The sequence below is a fragment of the Camelina sativa genome, chromosome 4 (assembly GCF_030686135.1).
Source record: "Camelina sativa cultivar CO46 ecotype springtype chromosome 4, ASM3068613v1".
Classification (NCBI taxonomy): Eukaryota; Viridiplantae; Streptophyta; class Magnoliopsida; order Brassicales; family Brassicaceae; genus Camelina; species Camelina sativa.
Genome location: NC_141883.1, coordinates 18,741,680 through 18,757,073, shown reverse-complemented (window position 1 = coordinate 18,757,073; position 15,394 = coordinate 18,741,680). Strand labels below are relative to the sequence as shown.

The window sequence follows — 15,394 nt, the reverse complement described above, 5'->3', positions numbered from 1 at the left end:
TCTGTCCGGCCATTGAAACACCGAGTCGGCCGATCTCCTCGTCTCCTCGTCTCCTCGTTTCCTCGTGTCCACCGATTCTCGTCGTCTCCTCTCTCTCCTCTGTCTCGCGAAATCTAGAGATCCCCTCTATGTCGCCAAGCTCAAGTAATCGTCGTCTTCCTTGTCTCCTCTGTCTCGTCGGCTAGGTAATCTCCTCTGTCTCGTCGTCTTCTCTGTCTCCTTTTGATTTAGGGTTTCAAATTTGGGGAAAAATTGATTTAGGGTTTTGATTAGATTTCGATTTAGGGTTTCGAATTAGGGGAAAAGTTGATTTAGGGTTTCGATAATTAATCGATTTAGGGTTTATTATTTGGGGATAATTTGATTCATTATAGGGTTTGGATTAGGTTTCGATTTAGGGTTTCGAATTTGGGGAAAAATTGATTTAGGGTTTCGATAATTGATCGATTTAGGGTTTATTATTTGGGGAAAATTTGATTCATTATAGGGTTTGGATTTTGATTTTGTGTGTTATAAATCTAATCTCATTATTAGGGTTTCGATTATGTGTCTATTATAAACATAATCTTCTTGCTTTTGTTGTATCGAAAATCATCATTAATCAAGTACTGTTTGTTTATGAGGCATGTAGGTGAGGTAAAGCAGCGCGATTTAAATCGGACCACCATCGACAACATTTCTTACTCGAAAGTAAAAGGTAAGTACTTGTTATTGCTTTGTTTAGTTGTGATGGTATTGTTTGCTTGCTTTAGTAGTGATGGTTGAAAAGTATTGCTTGAAAAGTATTGTTTGCTTGCTTTAGTTGTTTGCTTGAAAAGTATTGTTTGCTTGCTTTAGTTGTGATCGAATGGGATGGTTGATTTGTTTGTCTACTGTATAATATGGTTGAGTGTTGTAGTTGCCTAGTTGCGATAGTGTAGAGTATAGTTATTGTGATGGTGATTGCGATGGTTTATGTTGGTTGTTTGCTTGTGATAGTGTAGACATAGTTGTAAAGTAAGTTGTAGGCTTTAACGAAACCAAAATTTTCTGGTTTTTATTATCTAAAACACTAAATGACCTTTATTTACTTCTGATTTGACTGAAGTAGGTAATGGTTATTTAGAATTAAAATTCTCTAACGACCCAAAACTTTGAATTAAATGATCTTCTTAGCTTCTATATATTATCCAATCTCATTTCCTTCTTTCTTACCAATCTCTAAGAACTTTCCAATAATCTCTCTTCCTCACCTTCTTCCGTTTTAATTATGATTGCTATGGAATCAAATAATTCTCCTAATAACAGTCAGCATCAATCCTACTTTAGTCTTCTAAACTTCCCATACGACAGCTTTGCTCCCAATGTAAACATTGATTCCTCTCAAATCCCTTCTTTTAGTTCACAAACTAGTTCACAGTCGAATCAACCTCCTAGTCAAACAGAAGAGACAGCAGAACAGCGTAGGGAGAGAAGGATATGGTCCGCACAAGATGACTTAGTCCTAATAAGCGCCTGGTTAAACACATCGAAGGATGCAATTGTTGGGAATGATCAACCGTTTGGGTCCTTTTGGAAGCGCATTGGTGAATATTACGCAACAAGTGATCATGTCCTTGGTGGTGGTGAACCAAGGCTCCCTGATCATTGTAGACAACGATGGCAAAAAATCAGCAGGGAAGTTAGTAAGTTCTGTGGAGCATACGCAGAGGCAAAGGGTGAGAAATCTAGTGGCATGAATGATGTGGATATTCTGCAGAATGCTCACCAACTATACACTAAGCTGTACAAGAAGAAGTTTGGTTTGGAGTATGCTTGGAATGTGCTTCGTTATGAACAGAAATGGATTAATTTAGAGCCTATGAACCCCACTCCAAAGACAACCAGCTCTAACAAAAGAAAAGTCGATGATGCTGCACCATCTTCAGGGTCTGTCGTGGGTGAGCACGAGAGCAGGCCTGCTGGAATAAAGGCAATGAAAAAATCAAGGAACAAAGGTAAAGAGAAGGCTGCACCATCGACAGAGTTTAGTCACATGTGGGATATCAAAAAGAAGGATTTAGAGGGCATGAAGGAACTTCAAAAGATGTCCATTCTTGACACTCTCATTGCCAAGAACGAAACGCTAGATGAAGATGAAAAAGCTCTAAAGAAGAAGCTAATGGCTGAACTGTTTTAGCTCTAGTTTAGGTTTGTTTGGAACCTAGTTTATGTTGTTTTAAGAATGTTTGTCTTAACTTTGTTTTATGTTTGTTCTTAGTATGTTTGTCTTTTGTTTTAACTCTAGTATATGGTTTTAATGAATCGGCTTATGTTCTAAGTATGTTTATGTTTCACTCGTTTTTGTAATGACTCGTCTTATGTTTAATTAATCGATGTGTTTTCGTCTGTCGTGTTCAACCAGACATGGACGCTTTATACGACTACAGTATAAACAGCCCCTTAGACGGTAGTAGCGAGTCAGACGAGGAGGTTGAGATCTCTTACTATCCTCCGGAACCAGCTCCTGCGATTGGATTCACAAGTCTATCGAGCCGTGAGACACAACTGAACCAGCTCAACGACCAAATGATCCAGCTCAAGGTACTTGTGATCCAGCTCAAGGATCAAGTGAACCAGCTCAAGGACCAAGTGATCCAGCTCAAGGACGAAGTCAACCAGCTCAAGAACGAACTGATCCAGCTCAAGTAAATCTGTCTCGTTTTCTGTTGTTGTTGTTTGCTTCCGAAAGGTGAATCCGTGACCGGATTATTGTAGGGGCTACGTATTTTGTTTTCTAGTTTTAAAGTCACTTGTATTTCTAATCTTTGTTTGGATTTTAGTTACAAAGACAGAGTCACAAGAAATTTATTTAGTTTGTCTGATTGTTCACATGCACCAAGTTAACACTCACATGCACCAAGTTCACAAGAAATAAGTTCACACCAATTTGTCTCTTCTCTCTTCTGTCCGAAAGTTCAATATATATGTGAAGAGAACAAGATTAAATCAAACAAACCAAATCATACACTCTTCTTTCTTTTGTTTACCTTCTCTCATTTACTCATCTTATTGCAAATCAAACCATTTTCTTTCTCTAACCAAAGACATTTTCTTTCTCAATCCTGTAATGGCATCTTCTTCCAACAATTTTCACTACCATTATGATCCCAATAACGATAGTTTAAACCAATACTTTCAAGAGCAATTTAGTAACCAGTTTGAAGCTGTCGAAGAGGAAATTCCGGTTGAAAGGAAACCACGTGCATATATCGATAGAAAAAGAGAAGAAGGGCATGAACGTTTGTGGAACGATTATTTTTCTGATAATCCGACTTACAATGCTCACCAATTCCGGCGACGGTTTCGAATGAACAAGCCGTTGTTCTTGCGTATTGTGAATCGTCTCAGTGAAGAAGTTCCATATTTTAAGCCAAAAAGGGATGCAACCTTCCGGAATGGTCTATCACCCCTACAACAATGTACGGCAGCAATTCGACTTTTAGCATATGGGACTGCATCAGACTCGGTTGACGAATACATACGTCTTGCTGCCAGCACTGCTCGTAAATGTTTGGAACATTTTGTCGTCGGGATAGTTGACTTGTATGGCACTGAATACCTGCGCCGACCAACACCAGAGGATCTTCAAAGGCTACTATTTTATGGAGAACAGAGGGGTTTTCCCGGGATGGTTGGAAGCATCGACTGTATGCACTGGAAGTGGAAAAATTGCCCAACCGCTTGGAAAGGAATGTATTCAAGAGGCACCGATAAGCCAACAATTGTTTTGGAGGCAGTAGCTTCACAAGATCTCTGGATATGGCACTCATTTTTTGGAGCTCCAGGTACTTGTAACGATTTAAATGTCCTTGATCAATCACCAGTATTTAATGACATAATTTACGGTCGAGCTCCCAAAGTTACGTACTATGTCAACGGAAATCAGTATAATTTGGCATACTATCTGACCGATGGTATTTATCCCGAATGGGGAACATTTGTTAAATCCATCCCACAACCACAACACCCGAAACATCGATTGTTTGCAGAACGTCAAGAAGGTGCACGAAAAGATGTTGAGCGTGCATTTGGAGTCCTGCAATCTAGATTCGCCATGATTAAAAATCCATCTCTTTTATGGTCAAAGGGTAAAATTGCATATATTATGAGAGCATGTCTCATACTGCATAATATGATTGTCGAAGACGAACGAGATTCATACACACTCTATGACGAACAAGAATTCCAACAAGAAGATGGAACTGGAACTACTCCGGATCTTACATTTTCAGTAACTATGTCTTCAAATCTTGAGGGTTTAGGTGATGGCCATACATTAATTCGTGATAAACAAGCACATCGCAAATTAAAGGAGGATTTGATTGAGAATATATGGAATAAATTTGGACATTAATCTATGTATTAATTAAATAAAATGTTTGTCTTGTTTAATTAATTAAGTAATATGTTTGTTTGTTTTTTTTTAAATTTTATTTACAATGTTTTTTTTTGGTTTCATAAAAATATGGCATTGTATTTTGAATTTTAGTAAAAGTTTTATAAGTTTGCAATTAAAATGTTATTTTATTTATTTTTATAATTGTTATATGTTTAAGAATATTAATAAACATTATATTATTAAATAGTAATAGACATTCTTAAATTTTTCATTAAACATTAATCTATGTATTTATTAAACATTCTTAAATTTCTATAAGAATATTATATTATTAAATCTTAAGATCTTACATATGTTCTCCCAATAACTAACTTCTTAACCAAAGTTCTTAACTACTGATCTTACATTATTTTCACAATATTTATACTCTACGAACACCCTAAACTGATCTCCCTATAAACATGCCCTAAGGAGATGATGAGGATCCGATTACCTATTCGGATGGGTTTTGTAGACGCGGATCTTGCTCTATTAATTGTTTTTACTAGGCAAAATTACCCCCAACGATTTCAATAATGTCTCTGTTTTATGCCAAATTGAGTGGCATTTTTGGAAATTTTGTGCAATTTTCAATTTTGTACTTATCTTTTAATAGTATTAAGATAAAGGTAAAATTTTGAAAGATTTTAGAAAAAAAAAATGTCAGATACAACTACAAAAGATGATGAACTGTAACTTTTTTTTATATATAAAATCCAACTTTCTTCAATCAATATATATTTTCCTGGGAAATCAGAATTGGGAGAGAAGAATCAATTGCTCCAACTTTTTTACCGGTGATAAATGTTGTTATATTTTTAAGAACACAAAAATATATTTGTGTTGTAAAATATTTTAAAATCACCCGAAGTATACTAATAGAACTGAATACTAGTAAAATATTTCTTCTTCTGGTGGATGCACAGGAGTCGAATACACAACTTCAATCGTCTTCTTCAAAAATTCTCTAACCAAATTATTTAAGTACGTACGAAACTTTGTTTCTTTACAAAACCCTAAAAAAAAGTAAACCCTTTTAACTAGCGTAAGCAAAACCTAACTTGCAAAATAAGTACACAAACAATATATGTACCACAAAATCAACAAGATCCGCTCGGCCTAGATAAAATAATTGGGCCTTAATCTGGGTCGGTTGCCTAGTAAGAGCTCGGGTCATTAGAAAACCCGACTCGCTCAGGTAATCTCGATCGATCTCGATTTCTTAAGATTTAGGGTTCATTCAACTTGCTCGGCCACGAAACCGCAGAGAGAGATTTTGAAAGGATGAATCCATTGACGCAGGTGAAGCTAATACAGAGTAGAAACGCAAAGGAATCAGATTTAGGGATCTCTAACGAAGCTTCATGGCACGCTGAGTACAAAAATTCTGCTTATGTCTACGCCGGATTGCTACCGTTCGATCTCACGGAAGGTGATATCCTCGCCGTCTTCTCACAGTAAGTGTAGTTGTTCAAGTTTCAATTTTTCCAATTGGGTCTTTTTTTAGTTCTTCTTATTTATGCCTTCTTTGTTTTGTAGATATGGTGAAATTGTTGATGTCAATCTTGTTCGAGACAAGGCAACTGGTAAATCTAGGGGTTTTGCGTTTATTGCGTATGAAGATCAGAGAAGTACCATTCTTGCTGTTGGTTAGTGTCATGACTCCTTGCATTATTTGGTTTCATCATGTGGATTTTTACTCTTCCTTTTTTTTTTAGGTGTTGTAATTTTGTAATTGGATTCTGTTTCGTGGTTGCAGAGAATTTGAATGCAGCTCAGTTGTTGGGGCGGACCATTAAGGTGAATCATTGTGGTAAATACACTAAGAGAGAAGAAGAGGATGAAGAGACGCAACGGCAGAACAGAGAGGCTCGTGGTGTATGCAGAGCTTTTCAGAGAGGAGAGTGTACTCGTGGTGATTCTTGCAAATTTTCCCATGATGAAAAAGTAAGTAAGCTAACTTATTCTTATGGTTTATGGTTTATGATTAATACTTGATAGAAGTTAACATTTATTTTCTTGAACCCTGACAGAGAGCTGCAAATACTGGTTGGGGTCATGAAGAGGATAGAAGTTCCAAGTGGGATCATGACAAGTTTAATGGTGCCAAAAAGGGTGGTACAAGTTTTGGCCAGCGAGGAGACTTCAAACCTGATGCGGAAGAGAAAGGTTACAGAGAAAAGGGTCATGGAGGAGATGCTTCGTATGGTCGCCCTAAAGAAAGAGAAAGAGTGGAAAGGGAGGATAGGGAGCCAAGGTATGATAGGAGGGAACAAAAGAGATCAGGACGGCATGATGATTCGCAATCTAGAAGACACGATGCTGATGTTGATTATGTAAGGGAGGACAAGAGATCCAGAACAGATGATCGGGAGAAACCGAAGGCGGAATCCAGAAGAGATCATTACGACAGGGAGGAAAGAGGTTCAAGTAGGCGATCGGATACATCCACGAGGCAAGATAGGGATTCTTCAAGAAGGGAAGATCGCCGTCGCTAAAGGGGTAGATAGTATTCAATGGTTTTTAGCTGTAGCTTGAGTCTGTGGGAATGAGCTATGTTGTTCTTTCCAAGAGAGTTCTCCTTGTGGCTATAAAAACTGCTACATTCTGTAAACTGTCACTCTATATTTGTCATGATATTTGTTGTTTTACTGTTGGAATGAAAGAAGTCGTTATATCCTTTTTGGTTCGTTTACAGAATCATTTTGCTATCTCATGTATGTATACTTTGTTGTTAGTGGCTGTGTTGACCCGTGCTTACAGACTCAGGTGTTCTACAGAGATGAGTAGTTCTGGCTCTCCTTGAATATGGATCACTGCAGTGCTTGCTGTTCCTGTCATATGCAAATTAAAGAGGTAAGCCGCAACTATTTTTCATTTTAATGCAATTCTTATTGACTTTGTCTATAAAAAACTGAACAGAGAATTATCGAGTGATATTTGAATTTTCTTCTGCTAGGTAAGACTAAGATATATTTTCGCATCAATTAAACTGAAAACAGTGTAGAATCAAGTCGGTGTATATCAAAATAATTGATGCCATGGTCATTGCTAAGAATGGTGGTCGCTATCAGTGTTGATTAATTAGTGTACCTTAGTAAAAGTATACTATATGATGAGCCTTTGACAGTTGACTTGGACGAAATGAAGCAGTTAATAAATTAGTTGAGGCAATGCGAGAATGAGTCATTGCTCTATTTGACTTTGACCATCAATAATTCAATATGTCATACCACAGGCTGTAGGTCTCATGATTTCGGAACATCCTCACTTTATTTGCCAGTTTCTGGAAGTTTGTATGCTTCCTCATTATTACATAGGGATCAAGAGGCTCAAGATTTTTATTTGCTCATAAAGGTTGTCTCGCATAAGGTTCACACTTCACACTGCGGATCACTCTTTTCATTTTCAAGACGACTCGAAACAAATTTTAACATAAATTTAATAAATTATTTCCATCACCGCCCACTGCTGTTGACTAGTTGGTGGCTTCCAGTCGCAAGTTTCTTTCCTTGAAATTTCTTCCATAATTTTACTCGTACTGATGCAGGTATTTTTGAATGGTTACTGCCATATTTCTTTGGTTCTGTCCTTTTAATACACTAGTAGTTGTCTTCATTTCCTACAAACAAAGACAAAACTGGTGCATTCAGCACACAAAGTAAAAAATTGTTTATCGAAATGTATCTTCCTTCAATGAGCCTTGTGCTATTTCATTTACTTGCTCTACATGCTCTTGTCTTCTGTTGTCAGCCATCCAGATTCCGAGTTTCAGTCTAACCTATCACAGAACAGCGGAGTTGTCCTGGCCTCATGGAATGACTCCTTTGCTGTCTGCAAGTGGACTGGGGTTGTGTGTGGTCACAAACACAAGAGAGTCACTGGTTTAGACCTCAGCGGGATGAAACTAACCGGTGTGATCTCGCCCAGTATTGGTAATCTCTCTTTCCTCAAATCTCTTAGTCTCGCAGACAACTCTCTCTATGGTAGTATCCCTCTTGAGGTAGGGAAGCTGTTCAGGCTTCAATTTTTGAACCTGAGCAAAAACATTCTTGGAGGTGTGATTCCACTTGGCATATCCAACTGTTCTGCCCTTTTGACCAATGATCTATCCTATAACAATCTTGAACACGAGGTTCCTTCTGAACTGGGTTCACTTCCTCTGCTTGTCCTTTTGTCTCTCCATGGAAACTACCTGCATGGGAAGTTCCCTGCATCGTTTGGGAACCTAACATCACTCCAGAAGCTTGATGTCGGGGGTAACTATATGACAGGAGAGATCCCGGATAGTATGTCCAGACTGACGCGGATGAAGTTTCTCCAGCTAGCGACAAACAAATTTTCGGGTATCTTTCCTCATGCTCTTTGCAACCTATCCTCACTTTCGTTTTTATCAATCACCAAAAACTCCTTTTCCGGTAAACTTAGAGTTGATATTGATAAACTTTTCCCAAACATTCAAGAAATATTCTTGTCTCTTAACGATTTCGAAGGGGAAATTCCAGTTACACTGACCAATATTACCTCCCTTCGGCGCTTCGAGATTGCGGAAAACCAGATGACAGGAAGTATATCTTCAAGTTTTGGAAGACTAAAGAATATGGAAGTACTAGTGCTTAGTCATAATTCCCTAGGAAGTTACTCCTGGAGAGATCTTGATTTTCTTAGCAGTTTAAGTAATTGCACTAAAAACTGCAGTCTTTGAATGTTGGCTACAACAGACTTGGAGGCGACTTACCTCTTTCCATAGCCAATCTCTCCAATCAACTGACATATCTCTCCCTTGGAGGAAATGGCATCTCTGGTAGCATTCCTCTTGACATCGGAAACCTTAAAATCCTCCGAGCATTCAAGGTGGAACAGAACCTGTTGACAGGTGAACTTCCCTCCTCCCTTGGGAAGCTTTCTAGACTAGAAAGGCTCTACCTACAGTCGAATATGTTGGCAGGTAACATACCATCTTTCTTTGGAAACCTCACCATGATAGCGCAACTCTATTTGTACGACAATACTTTCATGGGAAGCATCCCTTCAAGCCTCAGAAATTGCAGTAACCTTCTTTTCCTTGGGATGGATTTCAACATGCTCAGGGGCTCCATACCTCGGGAGCTCATGGAAGTTCGATCTCTGGTTTATTTAAATATTTCTTATAATAATCTGACTGGACAGTTCCCAAGTGAAGTAGGAAAGTTGGTCAATCTTGTTCAACTAGATGTTTCACACAACCAATTATCAGGAAACATACCGCAAACCTTGGGGAGCTGTCTCTGCATGGAAGAGCTTGAATTAAATGGTAACTTCTTTGAAGGAACCATCATAGATCTCAGCGGGTTGAGGAACCTCAGATTCCTGGATCTTTCCAACAACAATCTCACTGGCCCTATACCTGTATATGTTGTAAACTTCTCCTCCATTGAGTATCTAAATCTCTCTGTAAATAATCTTGAGGGGCCAGTGCCTGTTGAAGTAACATATCTATACTTTACCCAAGTTTCAATATTTGGAAACAGAAATCTTTGTGGGGGCATTCCTGAACTACACCTAAAACCATGCTCAGTGCAAAAGAAAGTCGTCATTGGAATCGGGGTAGGTGTGACTTTGGTCTTAGTTTCAATATTGGCTATAGTCTTTTTATGTTGGTTCAAGAAACGGAGCAAAAACAACAGGGCAAGCAACGGAGAAACCATGGATATTTTGCCCTTATATGAAAGGGTACGGTACGAGGAGCTTCATAATGCAACTGGTGGGTTTTCTATGGGAAATATAATTGGGTCAGGGAACTTTGGTGTTGTGTATAAAGCATCCCTCGGCCTTGAGAATAGAGCTGTTGCCATCAAAGTGTTAAATCTCAAGAAGCATGGAGCTGCCAAGAGCTTTATCGCAGAATGTGAAGCCTTGAAGGGTGTAAGGCATCGCAACCTTGTGAAGCTTGTAACAGCTTGTTCGAGCATTGATTACAAAGGAAATGAATTCAGAGCTCTGGTGTATGAGTTCATGCCAAATGGAAGTTTGGATATGTGGCTTCACCAAGAAGGGACCAGCGATACCTCGAGGCCTTTGACGCTTCTTGAAAGGTTTAACATTGCGATAGACTTGGCTTCTGTTTTGGACTATCTTCATGTTAATTCTCATGACCCTATAGCTCATTGCGATATTAAGCCAAGCAACGTCCTTCTAGACGATGATCTAACAGCCCATGTTAGTGACTTTGGTCTAGCTCGGCTGCTCCATAATTTGGATCAAGAGTCTTACCTCAACCAACTCAGCTCGGCCGGCGTTAGAGGAACCATCGGCTATGCTGCACCAGGTAAACCTATCACACTTTCTTACGTAATGTTGAATAAAATAAAATAGTATATTTCTCTAATAACAAGCTTGTATCTGTGAATTATAGTGCAGAATATGGAATGGGAGGACAACCGTCAATTTATGGTGATGTGTATAGTTTTGGGGTTCTCCTTTTAGAAATCTTCACTGGGAAACGACCAACGGATGAGTTATTTGAGGGAAATGTAACTTTACATAGCTACACCAAGTCAGCGTTGCCTGAGAGAGTATTGGACATAGCAGACAGATTGCTTCTTCACAGAGGTCTTAGAGTCGGTTTCCCTGCTGCAGAATGCTTGACAAAGGTGTTGGAGGTGGGACTTAGGTGTTGTGAAGAATTTCCGACGAATAGGTTGACAATGAGTGAAGCAAGAAAAGAGTTATTCTCAGTCAGAAGGAGGTTCTTTAAAACCAGAAGAACATCCAGAAGCTGAAGTGGTTATGGTTTCCTCTACAGACTTTGTAACCTAATTATATAGGCATATACTTAAGCCTATGTAATATTTTATAGAGTATTTTATATCATAATGTATGGTTTATGTTTCTCTCTATTACACATAAGCTAGGAGGCTTGCAATTATGAATGCTTGTTTTTTGTGAAGACAAAATATGAATGTTGTGCTATGTGCAACAAATGTTGTGTTACCGGCTTTACAGTAACTCTCAGTTTTCAAATGAATATGAACGTTTTTTTAAATTTCCAACTATATTTGGAATTTTAGTGTTCTGTTCTTCAGTCCAGTTAATGATTTCCACCCTGCATTTATTTAGTTTTGTTAAAACAGAGGCGTGCGTTCAGGTTCTGTTCGTCTTTTTTTAATTTTCCGTAAGAAAGTTTCTTCTATGCATCGTAGCTCAAAGAAGCGATCACGACAACACACACAACTAGGCTTACGAGATCCTCCTCTCTCTCTGCTTTAAATGACTTAAAGAGAGAGAAAAAAACTAAATTATCTTCGCTCAAGCTATTGTTTTCTAGTTAGAGAAAATGGGAGATTACTTTACATGTAAAGAGTTTCAAGTGTATGATGTTTGGCTAGAAGCGGCTCTTGATGCCATATCAAGAACAGAGACATGGGAGAGAGTTCCATTGTCTTATAGAGACTGTGGACAGAGATATATAGCCTGCATCTCTACTTCTAGACCAAAAGAGCCTGCTCCTAAGGATTTCTGGTGGAGAAAGATTATTAAGGCACTGTTCGTTTTGTTGAAGTAGACAAAATATCATGATATAGTATCAAGACGCAGTATGTGGACCAACATCTAGATGATATTCGTTTCTATTATTGGTTCATGTGTGTATAAATTGTATATGGATTCAATTATGTTTGTTTTGTAATTTGATATCTGTATCTGGATGCAATATATGTAAAATACCAAAAACACCTTTATTTTATGTTGAATATGTTTTAGTGGTTTAAATTTACTTATGTTTTTTTTTGTTTATTTTCATATATATATATATATATATTAAATAAATATTTAAAAATGAGATTTTGCATTTTTGGTAGAAAAACAAAATTTTGCAGTTTTGGCGGGAAAACATGATTTTGCGAGTTTGGCGAGAAAAAAAAAATTTGCATTTTTTTGTGGAAAACGTAATTTTGCGGTTTTGGCGGAAAAACAAGATTTTGTAGTTTTGGCAGGAAAACAAGATTTTGTGGTTTTGGCAGGAAAACGAGATTTTGCTGTTTTGGCGGAAAAACAAGATTTTGCGGTTTTTGCGAGAAAACATAATTTTACGATTTTGGCGGGAAATTTTTTTTTGCAGTTTTACGGGAAAACGAGATTTTGCGGTTTTGGCGGGAAAACGAGATTTTGCGGTTTTGGCGGGAAAACGTAATTTTGCGGTTTAGCGGGAAAACAAAATTTTGCGAGTTCAGTGGGAAAACGAGATTTTCCAGTTTTTACGGAAAAACGAGATTTTGCGGATTTGGCGGGAAAAAAAGATTTTGCGGATTTGGCGGGAAAATGAGATTTTGCGGATTTGGCGTGAAAACGAGATTTTGCGGTTTTGGCGAAAAAAAGAGATTTTGCGGTTTTAGAGAAAAATGAGTTTTTGCAGGTTGGTGGGTGAAGAATTGGAATTTTAGAGTGGTATGTATTTTAGAATTGAGAAAAAATATTTTGTAATTATTTAATTGAAATAGGGGTATTTTTGACTTTTACAAATTATGGATGAGTTTACCTCATCCAAACTCTCTAAAAAATCTCATCCAGAAATTCAGTTTTTTTAGATGAGTTTTTAAAATGTATCGAGATACTGTATCCAGATGAGTTTTTAATTGTTACTAAATGAACAACAATAAGCATTTGCATCCAGATATTGCATCTGGTTCACCAAACGAACATGACCTAAACCGAAAAAAGAAAGGGAGATACAGTGATCTGTATGAGGAACTAAGTGAGTTCAGATTATGAAAACTCTAAGCTGTGATAAGTTTGAAGATGCGATCTCCTCTCTCAAGCTAAATCTCAATACGATTACTCTTTATTACTCAATGAAGAACGAAGTACAAAGCAATGATCAGTGTATCATCTTCTCTGAATCACCACTCTCAAATCTCACGCAGGAAGATCTATACAACATTCAACATAAAGCTCTCTAAACAACGAGAGTGAGTGAAAATTAGAGCGTCTCTGGGAACTCTTCCTCCCGAAAGATATTACCCTTATTTTGGGAATTAAATCGAGCTTGAATGCCTCGAGGGACAGGTATTCGTGGACCCTGACAAAGTCTGGGAACTATACCGTTAAATCCAGATACGAAGTCGCGAGAGCTATCTCTCGCCCTATTTGCGACCTCCCTTCTCAGGGGTCTAGTGTTACAACACTCAAGGTGCAAGCATGGAAGTTAAAAACATCACGGAAGCTAAATCATTTCGTGTGGTAATGTGTGACTGGGTGCTTGGCAACATGCCAACGCTTGCATTATCGCCATATTGGTAGAAATAAGGATTGTCCTAGATGTGGAGCAGAGGTGGATACTATAAATCATATGCTATTTGAATTCCCCCCAGCACGTCAAGTGTGGGCCCTATCGGCAATTTCTACCCATCCTATGGTGTTTCCTTCAATTTCTCTTTATAGCAACCTTGATTTTCTGTATGAGAGGGGGAGAGACTTCGGTGCGATGGACCAAAATTTGCGGACATTTCCTTGGTTGATGTGGTACATCTGGAAGGCAAGAAACAAAAAAGTGTTTGAAGATATTTCTGAGTCTCCGCTAGATACTCTGGATAAAGCTATCCAAGAAGAAGAAGTGTGGAGAAGAGCAAATAATAGAGACTTATCACCAGAACCCGCAGGAGTTGGGATACCTTCGTCCTCACTTCAACATGACTCTCTTGTATGTTTTATAGATGGATCTTGGCATAAAGGGGAGGATAGGAGTGGGCATGGTTGGATTGCTTTGATTGGGGATAGAATTCTGCATTTAGGGCTGAAAGGATCGCGTAGAAGTCTATCCCCGTTATATGTAGAGCTAGACACCCTTCTCTGGGTGATGGAGTGCTTATTAGGCTTCGACTTGGATTAAGCTCTCTTCGTCACAGATTGTTCAGACCTCTTAGCAATGACGTTCAATATAGAAGATTGGCCGACCTTTTCGTCGAAATTGAAGGATTTTATTCATTTCAGAGATTTACTAATTTTAATATTAGATACATTCCTCGGGAGGATAATATCCGTGCCGATAAACTTGCGAAATGTGCAAGAACACGAAGTTTTTGTTTTTCCCATGTAAGTTCATTGGTACCTATATGACTCTTTCTTGAAAAGAGTCATCTCCGATAATTTAATATATGGGATTGATGGCAAAAAAAAAAAAAAAAAACAACGATATTTATAAAAAGTAAAAACTAGTGAATTATATAGTATGTTTTTAGTACGGTTGACCCTACGTGACTTACACGGAAAGAGTCCAATGCCATTTTGGATCGGTCTGGAAGTTTTTAATGTGATTGTGAGCCAAATATATTACTTACTATCTCATGATGTTATCTTTGAGCTGCATTACCACCACACAAGGTACGTATGCTTTTGGTTTTCTCGTCCCTTATATTCACTATTCTACAAATATGATCAGAAGCATGAGACTGTTTTTGTACTTTCTTTCAGTATGTTTCCCTTAATGTTACTTGAGGCATATAAACCTAACATGTCGTCCCAGAATTATTGCCTTGCCAGTCCAGGAAATTAAACGATGACAGTGACTCCAAAGAAACTTTGGTTACGTTTCTCTTTTTCTTTTCACATTTTAAAATGTCATTGCAATTATAATAATTAAATATGTCGATTGGTTGATTTCTTTATAAATCCACGATGTCTACAACAAGTTCGTGAAGACTCGAGCATTTTTCAAAATTTTAGACCGTTGACTACTTGACTTTCATGGCAATATATAATAGATTAATAAACATTCGAATATGGAAAAATCTTGCAACTTTTTCACTATATGGTTGGGAGCCATTAATGTAATCCTCCAAGTTGCATTATCGCCACAAGTTCAAAGACATTTTTCAGTTGCGTCGTCTCCTATATATTCACTTTCCTGGAAAATATGAGAAGCTTTCAGAAACAAAAATGAGAAGCATGAGACTGTTTTCTTTACTTGCTTTCCATGCTCTCATGTAATTCTCTGTTTTTCTTTTCTACAATGCTCTGTAT

General features: G+C 37.9%; 5 protein-coding genes across 5 annotated transcripts; all 5 read left to right on the top strand.

Moving 5' to 3' along the window:
* The first annotated feature begins 1,258 nt into the window (after positions 1-1,258).
* Positions 1,259-2,158, top strand: LOC147945943 (glutathione S-transferase T2-like). The gene is made up of 2 exons (XM_087509082.1): positions 1,259-1,660; positions 1,739-2,158. Exons 1-2 carry the CDS (start codon positions 1,259-1,261, stop codon positions 2,156-2,158), a joined length of 822 nt encoding a protein of 273 aa, XP_087365208.1.
* Positions 2,159-5,463: 3,305 nt separating this feature from the next.
* LOC104780522 (zinc finger CCCH domain-containing protein 42) lies at positions 5,464-7,078 on the top strand. Its single transcript, XM_010505025.3, has 4 exons — positions 5,464-5,856; positions 5,939-6,048; positions 6,159-6,346; positions 6,433-7,078. Exons 1-4 carry the CDS (start codon positions 5,684-5,686, stop codon positions 6,895-6,897), a joined length of 936 nt encoding a protein of 311 aa, XP_010503327.2. The 5' UTR covers positions 5,464-5,683; the 3' UTR covers positions 6,898-7,078.
* Positions 7,079-7,987: 909 nt separating this feature from the next.
* Positions 7,988-9,170, top strand: LOC147945942 (uncharacterized). Its single transcript, XM_087510327.1, has one exon. The coding sequence runs from the start codon at positions 8,130-8,132 to the stop codon at positions 9,102-9,104; it is 975 nt and encodes a 324-aa protein (XP_087366453.1). The 5' UTR covers positions 7,988-8,129; the 3' UTR covers positions 9,105-9,170.
* LOC147945941 (putative LRR receptor-like serine/threonine-protein kinase At3g47570) lies at positions 8,172-11,386 on the top strand. The gene is made up of 2 exons (XM_087510326.1): positions 8,172-10,706; positions 10,799-11,386. The coding sequence occupies exons 1-2, from the start codon at positions 9,338-9,340 to the stop codon at positions 11,158-11,160; spliced, it is 1,731 nt and encodes a 576-aa protein (XP_087366452.1). The 5' UTR covers positions 8,172-9,337; the 3' UTR covers positions 11,161-11,386.
* Positions 11,387-13,021: 1,635 nt separating this feature from the next.
* Positions 13,022-14,264, top strand: LOC147945940 (uncharacterized). The gene is made up of 2 exons (XM_087509421.1): positions 13,022-13,130; positions 13,747-14,264. The coding sequence occupies exons 1-2, from the start codon at positions 13,022-13,024 to the stop codon at positions 14,262-14,264; spliced, it is 627 nt and encodes a 208-aa protein (XP_087365547.1).
* The last annotated feature ends 1,130 nt before the right edge of the window (positions 14,265-15,394 follow it).

What these genes read in the sequence shown, in the direction of transcription:
- LOC147945940 (XM_087509421.1), top strand. Translation starts at nt 13,022, where the DNA reads ATGAACAACAATAAGCATTTGCATCCAGATATTGCATCTGGTTCACCA. An exon ending in TGATCTGTATGAGGAACTAA is followed by an intron (nt 13,131 to 13,746) that starts GTGAGTTCAGAT and finishes AATTCCCCCCAG; the next exon opens with CACGTCAAGTGTGGGCCCTA.
- LOC147945943 (XM_087509082.1), top strand. Translation starts at nt 1,259, where the DNA reads ATGGAATCAAATAATTCTCCTAATAACAGTCAGCATCAATCCTACTTT. An exon ending in GGCAAAAAATCAGCAGGGAA is followed by an intron (nt 1,661 to 1,738) that starts GTTAGTAAGTTC and finishes GATATTCTGCAG; the next exon opens with AATGCTCACCAACTATACAC.
- LOC147945942 (XM_087510327.1), top strand. Translation starts at nt 8,130, where the DNA reads ATGCTCTTGTCTTCTGTTGTCAGCCATCCAGATTCCGAGTTTCAGTCT.
- LOC104780522 (XM_010505025.3), top strand. Translation starts at nt 5,684, where the DNA reads ATGAATCCATTGACGCAGGTGAAGCTAATACAGAGTAGAAACGCAAAG. An exon ending in ATCCTCGCCGTCTTCTCACA is followed by an intron (nt 5,857 to 5,938) that starts GTAAGTGTAGTT and finishes TTTGTTTTGTAG; the next exon opens with ATATGGTGAAATTGTTGATG. An exon ending in AAGTACCATTCTTGCTGTTG is followed by an intron (nt 6,049 to 6,158) that starts GTTAGTGTCATG and finishes TCGTGGTTGCAG; the next exon opens with AGAATTTGAATGCAGCTCAG.
- LOC147945941 (XM_087510326.1), top strand. Translation starts at nt 9,338, where the DNA reads ATGTTGGCAGGTAACATACCATCTTTCTTTGGAAACCTCACCATGATA. An exon ending in CATCGGCTATGCTGCACCAG is followed by an intron (nt 10,707 to 10,798) that starts GTAAACCTATCA and finishes ATTATAGTGCAG; the next exon opens with AATATGGAATGGGAGGACAA.